Source organism: Nerophis ophidion, linkage group LG14 (assembly GCF_033978795.1).
Source record: "Nerophis ophidion isolate RoL-2023_Sa linkage group LG14, RoL_Noph_v1.0, whole genome shotgun sequence".
In the NCBI taxonomy this organism is placed as follows: domain Eukaryota; kingdom Metazoa; phylum Chordata; class Actinopteri; order Syngnathiformes; family Syngnathidae; genus Nerophis; species Nerophis ophidion.
In genome coordinates, this window is record NC_084624.1 from 44,609,928 (window position 1) to 44,625,359 (window position 15,432).

Sequence of the window (15,432 nt, forward strand, 5' to 3'; positions counted from 1 at the left end):
TTAATCCACATTAAACTGCCTCAACTTGTTGCACAGATTAAATAAAATGACAAAACTTTTCTTCTACATATAAAAAGTGCAACAATAAAAAGTTTCAAGTCAACTCATTGTGCTTAATTTATTACAGCATTTGGGAAGCATGTAGTTGATTTTTATTATGTAAATGTTATATTTTTATCAACATGTGATAGCAAGGACCCTGCCATTCAAAACTAGGCTGCTACATTACTAGTGATTAATGTAACTATAGCTAAAAAAATTGAACAGCAGCAATAAGAGAGACTATTCATCCCTGAACACCATGGAGTTCATGTAGGCTTAATTATGCACTTACATTATTATGTCACTAGCATACACGCACGCACACACACACACACCGCACATTGAGCTAACACACACACACACCGCAAAATGAGCTAACGTCACGCTAAAAGTTAATAAGCCTTCACCTCAAGCCAGGACTGCAAGCGAGCTGAGCTGCGGTTTGTTTCTAGAACGTTGACTGGAAGGTGTTTATTATCATTTGGGGAGAGTCCGCTGCTCACCTGCTAAACACCTATCTGCTCGACGCTGAAGCGCTGACAACATACGCTCTGAATACGCACTGCTGATTAGTTTTAACCGCTCTGAATACCCACTGCTGATTAGTTTTAACCGCTCTGAATATGCACTGCTGATTGGCTGTTACCACTATAATGGAACCAATCAGATGGTGGTGTGGGTTGGGACAATGCCTGGTGCTGTATACAGACAGGGACAGAGGTAGAATGGAGCGAAGCAGCTTGTTAAGACTTTAGCTTAGGCGGCTACTTCATATTTGGAAACGCGTTTGGTACACCTCCGAACCCAACCGGAACCCCCGTACCGAAACGGTTCAATACAAATATACGTACCGTTACACCCCTACTGCTTTCAGATTCAAGAAGTAGTTTATTTCCGTTTGAATGTTAGAACAACTTGATAATCCGGTATGAATGTACTGGTCTGGGCTGTTCTCCTGAAGCTTCAGTAAAATTTGATAATATTCCCATTCGGTCTTGATGGTCCTGCTTACTCAGCATATATGTCATCGAAAGAATTTGGGATTGAACAGTAATTTAGATTCCCCGGGAGGGAATACTGGGAAGATGCAACATTACCCAGACTTAGTTTCTTTGCGAGGGCTTCAATCTGGTTGGTCGGATCGGAGCCCATGGACAGGAAGCAGATTAGCGGCGTGCGGATGTCGCTCTCCTCCCACGTGCCGTGCAGGTTCAAAAGCACCGGCTCGGCAAACCGGGCACCCATGGAGTCCCCCACGTACTTCCTGGCCTGACTCAAGGTGCGATCAGGACACCAAGACCTGCCAGGAAAGTGGTCACAATGATTATTGTTCCTTAAACTTTAAAATGATATTCAAGTCTGACCTTATCAGCATGAGCTTATTAAAGACGTCTAAGGAGCTCAAGTTATCTGGAAGGACCGACTCCTCCGGCGCATCACCGCTGGCCCATATTTTCCATTGCTTTCCACTCTTAGATACCTACAGACACAGAATGAGGAAGGCCTAGAAACATCCGAACAACAAATTTTAAGTTTCACCTGATTGAGGATGTTTGCAAACTGTGGCAGTTTGCTCAGTTCCACCAGGTTCAGCCACACAATGTCCAGGATCCAAGTGAAGGGTTTTGGGGGGCACGCCTTAAGGTCGAGTGCAGCACCACCTGAGGGAAAAAGGCACTCGTTTTTGTCACCGCCATGCATTCCATACCACGTGTATGTATTTTTTGTGTAAGCCAATGCTGCTGCACACTAAAGGGTGAACATTTGTCAAATTACGCACTCCATCTGTGTTGCCTGTAATCGATAAACTGCATGGTAGCGCTGTATCAATCAATCAGTCAATCAATATTTGTTTATAAAGCCCTAAATCACGAGTGTCTCAACGGGCTGCACAAGCCACAACGACATCCTCGGTTCAGATCACACATCAGAGCAAGGAAAAACTCAACCCAGTGGGATGACAGTGAGAAACCTGGGAGGGAACCGCAGATGTGTGTAAAGGATACCACCACATGGGCTCAGGAACAGTTCAGAAAACCACTGTCACTAAATACAGTTTTTCGCTACATCTGTAAGTGCAAATTAAAACTCTACAATGCAAAGCGAAAGCCATTTATCAACAACATCCAGAAATGCCGCCGGCTTCTCTGGGCCTGAGATCATCTAAGATGGATTGATGCAAAGTGGGAAAGAGTTCTGTGGTCTGATGAGTCCACATTTCAAATTGGTTTTGGGAAATATTAGACATCGTGCCATCCGGACCAAAGGGGAAGCGAACCATCCAGACTGTTGTCGACGCAAAGTTCGAAAGCCAGCATCTGTGATGGTATTGGGTTCATTAGTGCCCAAGGCATGGGTAACTTACACATCTGTGAAGGCACCATTAATGCTGAAAGGTACATACAGGTTTTGAAACAACATATGCTGTCATCTAAGCGCCGTCTTTTTCATGGACGTCCCTGCTTATTTCAGCAAGACAATCCCAAGCCACATTCCGCACGTGTTACAGAATAACAGCGTGGGTTCGTAAAAAAAGAGTGTGGGTACTTTCCTGCCCCGCCTGGAGTCCAGACCTGTCTCCCATTGAAAATATGTGGTGCATTATGAAGCGTAAAATAAAACAGCAGAGAACCCGGACTGTTGAACGACTGAAGCTCTACATAAAACAAGAATGGGAAAGAATTTCCCTTTCAAAGCTTCAACAATTGGGGGCGGTATAGCTCGGTTGGTAGAGCGGCCGTGCCAGCAACTTGAGGGTTGCAGGTTCGATTCCCGCTTCCGCCTTCCTTGTCACTGCCGTTGTGTCCTTGGGCAAGACACTTTACCCACCTGCTCCCAGTGCCACCCACACTGGTTTAAATGTAAAAATTAAATATAGGATTTCACAATGTAAAGCGCTTTGGGTCACTAGAGAAAAAGTGCTATATCAATCAATCAATCAATCAATCAATGTTTACTTATATAGCCCTAAATCACTAGTGTCTCAAAGGGCTGCACAAACCACTACGACATCCTCGGTAGGCCCACATAAGGGCAAGGAAAACTCACACCCAGTGGGACGTCGGTGACAATAATGACTATGAGAACCTTGGAGAGGAGGAAAGCAATGGATGTCGAGCGGGTCTAACATGATACTGTGAAAGTTCAATCCATAATGGATCCAACACAGTCGCGAGAGTCCAGTCCAAAGCGGATCCAACACAGCAACGAGAGTCCCGTTCACAGCGGAGCCCGAACAGAAAAAGCTCTATAGCCCGCAGACTTTTTTTGGGCTTTGGGAATCACTAATAAGCCGGAATCCTTTGAACGCAGATTTCTTGCCGGGACATATGGTACAATACAATCGGCAAGATAGGCTGGAGCTAGACCGTGTAGTATTTTATACGTAAGTAGTAAAACCTTAAAGTCACATCTTAAGTGCACAGGAAGCCAGTGCAGGTGAGCCAGTACAGGCGTAATGTGATCAAACTTTCTTGTTCTTGTCAAAAGTCTAGCAGCCGCATTTTGTACCAACTGTAATCTTTTAATGCTAGACATGGGGAGACCCGAAAATAATACGTTACAGTAGTCGAGGCGAGACGTAACAAACGCATGGATAATGATCTCGGCGTCTTTAGTGGACAAAATGGAGCGAATTTTAGCGATATTACGGAGATGAAAGAAGGCCGTTTTAGTAACGCTTTTAATGTGTGCCTCAAAGGAGAGAGTTGGGTCGAAGATAATACCCAGATTCTTTACCGTGTCGCCTTGTTTTATTATTTGGTTGTCAAATGTTAGAGTTGTATTATTAAATACAGTTCGGTGTCTAGCAGGACCGATAATCAGCATTTCCGTTTTTTTGGCGTTAAGTTGCAAAAAGTTAGCGGACATCCATTGTTTAATTTCATTAAGACACGCCTCCAGCTGACTACAATCCGGCATGTTGGTCAGCTTTAGGGGCATGTAGAGTTGGGTGTCATCAGCATAGCAGTGAAAGCTAATACCGTATTTGCGTATGATGTCACCTAGCGGCAGCATGTAGATGCTGAAGAGTGCAGGGCCAAGGACCGAACCCTGGGGAACTCCACACGTTACCTTAACGTAGTCCGAGGTCACATTGTTATGGGAGACACACTGCATCCTATCAGTAAGATAAGAGTTAAACCAAGACAGGGCTAAGTCTGACATACCAATTCGTGTTTTGATACATTCTAATAAAATATTATGATCGACGGTATCGAAAGCAGCGCTAAGATCGAGGAGCAGCAACATAGATGACGCATCAGAATCCATCGTTAGCAATAAATCATTAGTCATTTTTGCGAGGGCTGTCTCCGTGGAGTGATTTGCCCTGAAACCGGATTGAAAGGTTTCACATAGATTGTTAGACGCTAAGTGTTCATTTAACTGCTCCGCAACAATTTTTTCGAGGATTTTTGAAATATAATTCACACACAATTAATTTCCTCAGTTCCCAAACGTTTATTGAGTGTTGTTAAAAGAAAAGGTGATGTAACAAGAGTGGTGAACATGCCCTTTCCCAACTACTTTGGCACGTGTCGCAGCAATGAAATTCTAAGTTAATTATTATTTCCAAAAAAATAATAAAGTTTATGAGTTTGAACATCAAATATCTTATCTTTATGGGTTGAAAATAATTTTCAAATCATTGTATTCGGTTTATATTTACATCTAACACAATTTCCCAACTCATATGGAAACGGGGTTTGCATGTTAAATCCACTATGGACTGGACTCTCACACTATTATGTTAGATCCACTATGGACTGGACTCTCACACTATTATGTTTGATCCACTATGGACTGGACTCTCACACTATTATGTTAGATCCACTATGGACTGGACTCTCACACTATTATGTTAGATCATCTATGAACTGGACTCTTACACTATTATGTTAGATCCACTATGGACTGGACTCTCACACTGTTATGTAAGATCCACTATGGACTGGACTCTCACTATTATGCTAGATCCACTATGGACTGGACTCTCACATTATTATGTTAGATCCGCTATGGAATGGACTCACACTATTATGTTGGATCTACTATGGACTGGACTCTCACTATTATGTTAGATGCACTATGGACTGGACTCTCACTACTATTATGTTAGAGCGACTATGGACTGGACTCTCACACTATTATGTTAGATCTACTATGGACTGGACTCTCACACTTATGTTAGATGCACTATGGACTGGACTCTCACACTATTATGTTAGAGCGACTATGGACTGGACTCTCACACTATTATGATAGATCCACTATGGACTGGACTCACACTATTTTGTTAGATCCACTATGGACTGGACTTTTACAAGATGATGCTAGACCCACTCGACGTCCATTGCACCGGCCTCCTCTAGAATCGGTGGAGGGACACCCACATCTGTGGTCCTCTCTACGGTTTCTCAGTGTCATCCCACTGGGTTGAGTTTTTCCTTGCCCTGAAGTGGGATCTGAACCAAATATGTTGTTGTGGCTTGTGCAGCCCTTTGAGACACTTGTGATTTAGGGCTACATAAATAAAATTGAGTCCGAAATTAGACGAGAAACAAATGAATGCATTTTGGAGGCCCATGCAGATCACCGTCAATATTCAGGACTTGGGGGGGCAGGCGGAGTTCGGCACTCTCCGAGTGCCATTCTAGTTATTTATGCCATCACATTCATGTGAAAGACACTCTGTTTGATAATAGAATAAAACAATAGTTAATTCCATTGTGCAGTTGTAAATTGTATTTTCTGGGGACACACGAGACACCCGGCAGCACGGTGGAACACGGGTTAGTGCATGTGCCTCACAATATGTCGGTCCTAGGTTCGATCCCCAAGCTGGGGGTCTTTCTGTGTGGAGTTTGCATGTCCTCCCCGTGACTGCGTGGGTTCCCCCCGGGTACTCCGGCTTCCTCCCACTTCCAAAGACATGCACCCGGGGATAGGTTGATTGGCAACGCTAAATGTTCTCTAGAGTGTTAATGTTGTCTGTCTATCTGTGTTGGCCCTGTAAAGAGGTACCGACTTGTCCAGGGTGTAACCCGCCTTCCGCTCGAATGCAGCTGAGATAGGCTCCAGCACCCCCGGCGACTCCATAAGGGACAAGCGGTAGAAAATAGATTGATGGATGGCACCAATTGCCGAAGCATTTTGAGTACAACATCAAAGGGGTGCCACAAAAAACATTCATAGAGCAAACAGACTGGTCTCAGTACAGGTGGCATTAGTCGCATAGGCTATAGGTGACTTGTACTCATAGAATGTGCAGCATGTTGATAAAAACTGTGTTACCTTTAATAAGAATCTGAAACTGGCTGTGCTGTATCTTCCCGTTCTGCAGGTCAATCTTGAGGGCCATCAGCAGCGTGAAGATGAACTTGTGGTTCTCGTACAGTCCCCTGACTGTGTACCTGAACACTTCGTAAGTCAAGTACTCGATGATGTTGAGGATTCGTTTGGTCGTTTTGGACGACTTCTCGGACCTGCCAAAGTATTTTGCTGATGAGCGGACCAAACATGCGCGGAGCAATAAGCAGACGCCGGAGTGACTACCCTTACTTTGCCAGCGAGATGTCAAAAATCTTGAGGAACTGGCTCAGGGAGGTCTGGTACATGACGTTGACCATGCTCATCTCCGTGATGAGGAAGTAAAGTATGCTGCCTCGGCACGCCACTGGACGATACTCGGACTGGGCCGCCTTGATCTTCTCCTCTGCCTCGGCGGCGATGTTCAGCTTCACGCTGACCTCGGCAGCCGTTTGCTTGGTGGTGCTCAGGATTCCGATCATGGAGTCATCGTCCACCAAGGAACCTGAGGACACACAGTCGTATTATTACAGTTCATAGCAGACTTTTTTTTTTCTTTGATTGATTGAAACTTTTATTAGTAGATTGCACAGTACAGTACATATTCTGTACAATTGACCACTAAATGGTAACACCTGAATAAGTTTTTCAACTTGTTTAAGTCGGGGTCCACGTCAATCAATTCATGATTATAAGAAGCAGGTCTATAACAAATCCCCTAAAGGCAAGCACATTTGTGACAATCCATCCATCCATCCATCGATCCATCCACAGAACATTCCTCCAGAAAGTATTATCTTCATCCATGTGATGTCAGAAGAAAAGAAAATTGAGCTGTTTGGCCAGGATACCTAGCAATATGTTTAGAGGACAAAAAGGTGAGTTGAATCCCAGGAACACCATGCCCATAGTCAAGCATGGTGGTGGCAGTATTATGATCTGGGCTTGTTTTTCTGCCAATGGAACTAGTACTTTAAATGGGACAATGAAAAAGGAGGATTACCTCCAAATTCTTCACGACAAGCAAAAATCATCAGCCCGGAGGTTGGGTCTTGGGCGTAGTTGGGTGTTCAAACAGGACAATGACCCCAAACACACCTCAAAAGTGGTAAAGGAATGGCTAAATCAGGCTAGAATGAAGGTTTTAGAATGGCCTTCCCAAAGTCCTGACTTAAACATGTGGACAATGCTAAAGAAACAAGTCCACATCAGAAAAACAACACATTCAGCTGAACTGCACCAATTTTGTCAAGAGGAGTGGTCAAAAATTCAAGCAGAAGCTTGTGGATGGCTACCAAAAGTGCCTTGTTGCAGTGAAACTTGCCAAAGGACATGTAAGCAAATATTAAGATTGCTTTATGTATACTTTTGACCCAGCACATTTTCTCACATTTTCAGTAGAGCCATAATAAATCCATAAAAAAATTAAGAGTTGTAAAAATGATTGGAAACTCCAGCAAGTCATGACATTATGTTCTTTACAAGTGAATCCTCCAATATTTATTTTTTATGGCGCTCGCTGGAAAAGGTTTAGACGCCCTGCTTGTAAAAGGTCTACTTGTTCGGATATTTTTTCAGAATTAAAGGCCTACTGAAAGCCACTACTACCGACCACGCAGTCTGATAGTTTATATATCAATGATGAAATATTAACATTGCAACACATGCCAATACGGCCTTTTTAGTTTACTAAATTGCAATTTTAAATTTCCCGCGATGTGTCCTTTGAAAACGTCGCGGTATGATGACGCGTGCGCATGGCGTCACGGAATGTAGGGGACATGTTGTTCTAGCCCCGATCCCAGCTATAAGTAGTCTGCTTTAATCGCATAATTACACAGTATTCTGGACATCTGTGTTGCTGAATCTTTTGCAATCTGTCCAATTAATAAAATAGACCACAAAGAAGAAAGCTGTTGGTGGAAAGTGGTGTATTGCGGCCGGCTGTAGCAAAACAAACACAGCCGGTGTTTCTTTGTTTACATTAAATAAAGATGACGGTGAAGCTTTACTATGGAACAGAGTGGTCAAGCGAACATGGTTCCCTACCACATGTCAAACGGCAGGTTTCGGTGAGAAAACTGTGGTAATAAGTCGGCTCTTACCGTAGACATGAGCGGATAGCTTGCGTCGTTTCTCGTGCACCTGTCAACGAGGCTGCTGTGGCCTACCCCGAACGTGGGATGTTTCCACCGCGGAGGAGGGGGAAAAAAAGCTCAGCCTGGCCCCTAAGGTTGACTTCGCTTCGCCTCGTCGAGAAACGTGGCTTCCCTCAGAGACACTGGCGGTCACCACATCCGTGGTAACACCCCTCCGACTTTCAGGTACCATATAATCTCACTAAAACACTAGTAACACAATAAGCAGATTTCAAGATAGGTTTTCCAGAATTATCCTAGTAAATAAATAACATCTGAATCGCTCCCACTGCCCTCGCCTTTTTTTCCCCTTGTAGTCCTTCACTCTAACTTTCCTCATCCACAAATCTTTCATCCTAGCTCAAATTAATGAGGAAATAGTCGCTTTCTCGGTCCGAATCGCTCTCGCTACTGGTGGCCATGATTGTAAACAATGTTCAGACGTGAGGAGTCCTCACACTTGTGACGTCATCGTCTGCGACTTCCGGTAAAGGCAAGGCTTTTTTATCAGCACCAAAAGTTACCAACTTTATCGTCGATGTTCTCTACTAAATCCTTTCAGCAAAAATATGGCAATATCACAAAATGATCAAGTATGACACATAGAATGGACCTGCTATCCCCGTTTAAATAAGAAAATCTCATTTCCGTAGGCCTATAAGTTGTTAGTAAATGACTATCAAACTGACTTAAAAAGTTGTGCATGTTAAAATAAGACAACCATAAAAGTTACAATGTTTGTTTGAAGTCACATGCATGTACAGAAAAGACCTGTCACCTTTTGTGGAGCTAAGTTTGTACAGCAGGTTGTCCTCCAGCTCCTGCATCTTCCTTTTGTTGGATGTCACGTCCTCAATGAGCTTCAACCGCTCTGCCTCCAGTTCCTGTCACGAGCATTATGACAATGTCTTCACTTCATCTCACGTGACGCCAACACGCCAAACTGTACAGGAGGCGGACGGTGAATTAACCTTCTTCTCCGCCAGGATGACGCGACCCAGAAGCTGGTCCTCCAAGCCCTTCATGTTGACGGTGAAGTCGATGATTGACGTCTTGGCGCTCACCTCTGGCGTGTAGGACGGATTGGGTAGTTTAGTGGTGATGTAGAGCCGGAAATTAGACGACACGTCCACATCTTTGTCTCCCACTTTCACCTACACGGGGCAAAAACCCAAAAAGGAGTGTTCATTACGGGTACTTTATTGACATTTTATTAGCATACAATCCTTTTCAGTAGAAATGTCCGATCATATCGGCCGATAAATGCTTTAAAAATGTAATATGGGCAATTATCTGTATCGGTTTCAAAAAGTAAAATGCATGACTTTTTTTAAATGCCGCTGTACAGAGTGGTACACGGACGTAGGGAGAAGTACAGAGCGCCAATAAACCTTCAATCAGGGGTGTCCAAAGTGCAGCCCGCAGGCCATTTGCGGCCCGCAGCTAATTGCCACACATTCTGGAAATGCTATTGCAAAAATAAAAAAAGAACATTAAACAAATTGGAATGAGGTGATATGTAATGACAAAAAGCTGCAATGTTGACACAAAGCTGCCCTGCAGGCTGTTTTTGTTTTCTTTTGTCTTTATTTTATAATCATAATACCAGGGCGTCCAGTGAGGGGCATTTTGTACTACCTCGTCCCAGAAAGAATGCTTTGCGGAAATGATTTATTTATAGCTCTGTATCGCTCTGGAATAACCTGCCTCAAATTCTCACCGGCACTGAAAGTAAACAGGTTTTTAATATGAAAGTAATACTTTATCTGAGTTTTTAAATTAGTTTGTTCGTTGATGATTTTTTTATGTTTGGTTTTATATTGTGTAGTTATATTTAAATGGTAATTATCATTCTGTGACTGTAAATTGTTTGCCTGTTTTCTTATTGATGCTTTTATTATTAATATTTTTTGTCTGTATTGTGTAGTTATAATTATATGCTTTTACTTGTAATTGTATTGAGTTGTGGACCCCAGGAAGACTAGTGGGTTGTTGTGGCAACGAGCTAATGGGGATCCTATTAGGGTGTTACCATTTAGTGGTCAATTGTACGAAATATGTACTGTATTGTGCAATCTACTAATTAGAAGTTTCAATCAATCATTTATTTTTTTGCCAATTCTCAAAATAAAAAAAAAGAAGACAAAAATCTATAATGAATTATTTTCAAAGCTCCAATTACTTCAAATATTTCATTTTAAAATGTTTTATGTGGTAAATATTGCATATATTGTGTAGTTGCCATATAAAAAAGTGAAGTGAATTATATTTATCCATCCATCCATCCATCTTCTTCCGCCTATCCGAGGTCGGGTCGCGGGGGCAGCAGCCTAAGCAGGGAAGCCCAGACTTCCCTCTCCCCAGCCACTTCTTCTAGCTCTTCCCGGGGGATCCCGAGGCGTTCCCAGGCCAGCCGGGAGACATAGTCTTCCCAACGTGTCCTGGGTCTTCCCCGTGGCCTCCTACCGGTTGGACGTGCCCTAAACACCTCCCTCGGGAGGCGTTCGGGTGGCATCCTGACCAGATGCCCGAACCACCTCATCTGGCTCCTCTCGATTTGAAGGAGCAGCGGCTTTACTTTGAGTTCCTCCCGGATGACAGAGCTTCTCACCCTATCTCTAAGGGAGAGCCCCGCCACACGGCGGAGGAAACTCATTTCGGCCGCTTGTACCCGTGATCTTATCCTTTCGGTCATGACCCAAAGCTCATGACCATAGGTGAGGATGGGAACGTAGATTGACCGGTAAATTGAGAGCTTTGCCTTCCGGCTCAGCTCCTTCTTCACCACAACAGATCGGTACAACGTCCGCATTACTGAAGACGCCGCACCGATCCGCCTGTCGATCTCACGATCCACTCTTCCCCCACTCGTGAACAAGACTCCTAGGTACTTGAACTCCTCCACTTGGGGCAGGGTCTCCTCCCCAACCCGGAGATGGCACTCCACCCTTTTCCGGGAGAGAACCATGGACTCGGATTTGGAGGTGCTGATTCTCATTCCGGCCGCTTCACACTCGGCTGCGAACCGATCCAGTGAGAGCTGAAGATCCCGGCCAGATGAAGCCAACAGGACCACATCGTCTGCAAAAAGCAGAGACCTAATCCCGCGGCCACCAAACCGGAACCCCTCAATGCCTTGACTGCGCCTAGAAATTCTGTCCATAAAAGTTATGAACAGAATCGGTGACAAAGGGCAACCTTGGCGGAGTCCAACCCTCACTGGAAACGTGTCCGACTTACTGCCAGCAATGCGGACCAAGCTCTGACACTGATCGTACAGGGATCGGACTGCCATAATAAGACAGTCCGATACCCCATACTCTCTGAGCACTCCCCACAGGACTTCCCGAGGGACACGGTCGAATGCCTTCTCCAAGTCCACAAAGCACATGTAGACTGGTTGGGCAAACTCCCATGCGCCCTCAAGAACCCTGCCGAGAGTATGGAGCTGGTCCACAGTTCCACGACCAGGACGAAAACCACACTGTTCCTCCTGAATCCGAGGTTCAACTATCCGGCGTAGCCTCCTCTCCAGTACACCTGAATAAACCTTACCGGGAAGGCTGAGGAGTGTGATCCCACGATAGTTGGAACACACCCTCCGGTCCCCCTTCTTAAAGAGAGGGACCACCACCCCGGTCTGCCAATCCAGAGGTACCGCCCCCGATGTCCACGCGATGCTGCAGAGTCTTGTCAACCAAGACAGCCCCACAGCATCCAGAGTCTTAAGGAACTCCGGGGCGGATCTCATCCACCCCTGGGGCCTTGCCACCGAGGAGCTTTTTAGCGACCTCAGCCCCAGAAATAGGAGAGTGCACCACAGATTCCCCAGGCACTGCTTCCTCATAGGAAGACGTGTTGGTGGGATTGAGGAGGTCTTCAAAGTATTCCTTCCACCTATCCACAACATCCGCAGTTGAGGTCAGCAGAACACCATCCGCACCATACACGGTGTTGATAGTGCACTGCTTCCCCTTCCTGAGGCGGCGGATGGTGGTCCAGAATCGCTTTGAAGCCATCCGGAAGTCATTTTCCATGGCTTCCCCAAACTCTTCCCATGTCCGAGTTTTTGCCTCTGTGACCGCCGAAGCTGCACACCGCTTGGCCTGTCGGTACCTGTCCACTGCCTCTGGAGTCCTATGAGCCAAAAGAACCCGGTAGGACTCCTTCTTCAGCTTGACGGCATCCCTCACCGCTGGTGTCCACCAGCGGGTTCTAGGATTACCGCCACGACAAGCACCAACTACCTTGCGGCCACAGCTTCGATCAGCCGCCTCGACAATAGAGGTGCGGAACATGGTCCACTCGGACTCAATGTCCAGCACCTCCCTCGTGACATGAATTATATTTATATAGCGCTTTTTCTCTTGTGACTCAAAGCGCTTTACATAGTGAAACCCAATATCTAAGTTACATTTAAAGCAGTGTGGGTGGCACTGGGAGCAGGTGGGTAAAGTGTTTTGTCCAAGGACACAACGGCAGTGACTAGGATGGCGGAAGCGGGGATCGAACTTGCAACCCTCAAATTGCTGGCACGGCCACTCTACCAACCAAACAAAGTTTTCTTTGACAAAAGAGCATAAAGCAAACAAAATAATAGTATAAACGTAAAATCGACAGATATATCTGAAGTTATCTCGTAACTTAAGTGTTGAAAGTAAAAAAAAAAAACCCTAATAAAAATGTATCACTTTCTGAGTGGGGCACCTTTTGTATCCCAAATATATTTAGTGGTATTTTATTTATCTTTTCACTGTGATTACTCAAAAATAATAAAGAACTAAAATCAATGGTGTCCTGCATTATTGATCTTTTAGGGCTCTAATTACTAAATCAAGCATATTTCAGTTTTACTATTAAAAATTTAAAAACCTTTTTTTTTTTTTTTTTAAAGTTGATATAGAGATTTACTGTAAGCGTTAAATAAAAAATAATAATTTGACATTTTTACATTTTAATAACATAGACCCTTAATGGTCCCTGTGATCCCTAAGGGTAAAATAATTTTTAAAAATCCATATATTTTGTTATGGTTTGAAAATGAAAAATATCAAAATGGCCCCCACATGCTTTAATTTTTCCGTGTGCGGCCCTTAATGGAAAAAGTCTGGACACCCCTACCTTAAAGGCACTACCTTTGGGTGCAGACCCAGTCACATAATATCTACGGCTTTTCACACACACAAGTGAAGGCAACGCATACTTGGTCAACAGCCACACAGGTCACACTGAGGGTGGCCGTAAAAACAACTTTAACACTAGGGGTGTAATGGTACACAAAAATGTTGGTTCCGGTATGTACCTCGGTTCAGAAGTACGTAGTTTGTGGTTTAGCATTGTCTTGCTGAAATAAGCAGGGGCGTCCATGAAAGACAGTGCTTAGATGGCAGCATATGTTGTTCCAAAACCTGTATGTACCTTTCAGCATTAATGGTGCCTTCACAGATGTGTAAGTTACCCATGCCTTGGGCACTAATGCACCCCCATACCATCACAGATTCTGGCTTTTGAACTTTGCGTCCATAACAGTCTGGATGGTTCGCTTCCCCTTTGGTCCGGATGACACGATGTCGAATATTTCCAAAAACAATTTGAAATGTGAAATCGTCAGACCACAGAACACTTTTCCACTTTGCATCAGCCCATTTTAGATGATCTCGGGTTCAGAGAAGCTGGCCTAATTTCTGGATGTTGTTGATAAATGGCTTTTGCTTTGCATAGTAGAGCTTTAACTTGCACTTAAATAAGTAGTGACGAACTGTATTTAGTGACAGTGGTTTTCTGAAGTGTTCCTGAGCCCATGTGGTGATATCCTTTAGAGATTGATGTCGGTTTTTGATACGGTGCCGTCTGAGGGATGGAAGGTCACGGTCATTCAATGTTGGTTTCCGCCCATGCTGCTTACGTGGAGTGATTTCTCCAGATTCTCTGAACCTTTTGATGATATTATGGAGCGTAGATGTTGAAATCCCCAAATTTCTTGCAATTGCACTTTGAGAAACGTTGTTCTTAAACTGTTTGACTATTTGCTCACGCAGTTGTGGACAAAGGGGTGTACCTCGCCCCATCCTTTATTGTGAAAGACTGAGCATTTTTTTTGAAAGACGTTTTTATACCCAATCATGGCACCCACCTGTTCCCAATTAGCCTGCACACCTGTGGGATGTTCCAAATAAGTGTTTGATGAGCATTCCTCAACTTTATCAGTATTTATTGCCACCTTCCCCAACTTCTTTGTCACGTGTTGCTGGCAACAAATTCTAAAGTTAATGATTATTTGCAAAAAAAAAAATGTTTATCAGTTTGAACATCAAATATGTTGTCTTTGTAGCATATTCAACTGAACGTGGGTTGAAAATGATTTGCAAATCATTGTATTCCGTTTATTTCTACATCTAACACAATTTCCCAATTTATATGGAAACGGGTTTGTAAATAAAATTTTGGAAGTTATTCCATTTTTATTGATGAACGTTTTTTTGTGTCACCCTCAAATAAACACCTCGCCATGCTAAATTCCTTTGCTTTTGTTAGACCCGCCTTGCTGACACACACAGGGTTACTAACCTTGTAGTTGGATCCAGATTTAAAGAAGTTTTTCTCCAGAATATTGTCCAGGGCAGGGTCCAGTTCTTCGCCCACGTCTTCAATAATCAGCGGCTTCCCCAAGGATATGGAGTCCTCTAAATGCGTACGGAAGAACTTGTGGTTGAGAGACGTGCTCTGTGAGGGGGGATAACAGCCAGGGGTAAATGTTGGAAGTTAAGATGATTTGTGGGTGGTCCAAACACATTACATTACACTCAATTGTGACATGAAGCTAAGATGTCATAGGTTGGTTCAGATAGCTTAGCATACGTTGATACATCATCAATCTATCCATTTTATACCGCTTATTCCCTTTGGGGTCGCTGGTGCCTATCTCAGCTACAATTGGGCGGAA

The 15,432-nt window shown here is 44.1% G+C and overlaps 1 protein-coding gene across 1 annotated transcript in view; it reads right to left on the reverse strand.

Annotated features, from left to right (window-relative positions):
* The window catches only part of LOC133568737 (dynein axonemal heavy chain 8-like), a 149,053-nt gene that overhangs the window by 19,853 nt on the left and 113,768 nt on the right, over positions 1 to 15,432 (reverse strand). Inside the window, exons 68-75 of the mRNA XM_061920846.1 lie at positions 15,057 to 15,212; positions 9,461 to 9,643; positions 9,268 to 9,373; positions 6,604 to 6,856; positions 6,337 to 6,527; positions 1,582 to 1,703; positions 1,407 to 1,522; positions 1,140 to 1,342 (exon numbers count right to left, since the gene is read on the reverse strand). Of these exons, the coding sequence (XP_061776830.1) occupies positions 1,140 to 1,342; positions 1,407 to 1,522; positions 1,582 to 1,703; positions 6,337 to 6,527; positions 6,604 to 6,856; positions 9,268 to 9,373; positions 9,461 to 9,643; positions 15,057 to 15,212 (1,330 nt within the window). The remainder of the gene's footprint in view (positions 1 to 1,139; positions 1,343 to 1,406; positions 1,523 to 1,581; positions 1,704 to 6,336; positions 6,528 to 6,603; positions 6,857 to 9,267; positions 9,374 to 9,460; positions 9,644 to 15,056; positions 15,213 to 15,432) is intronic.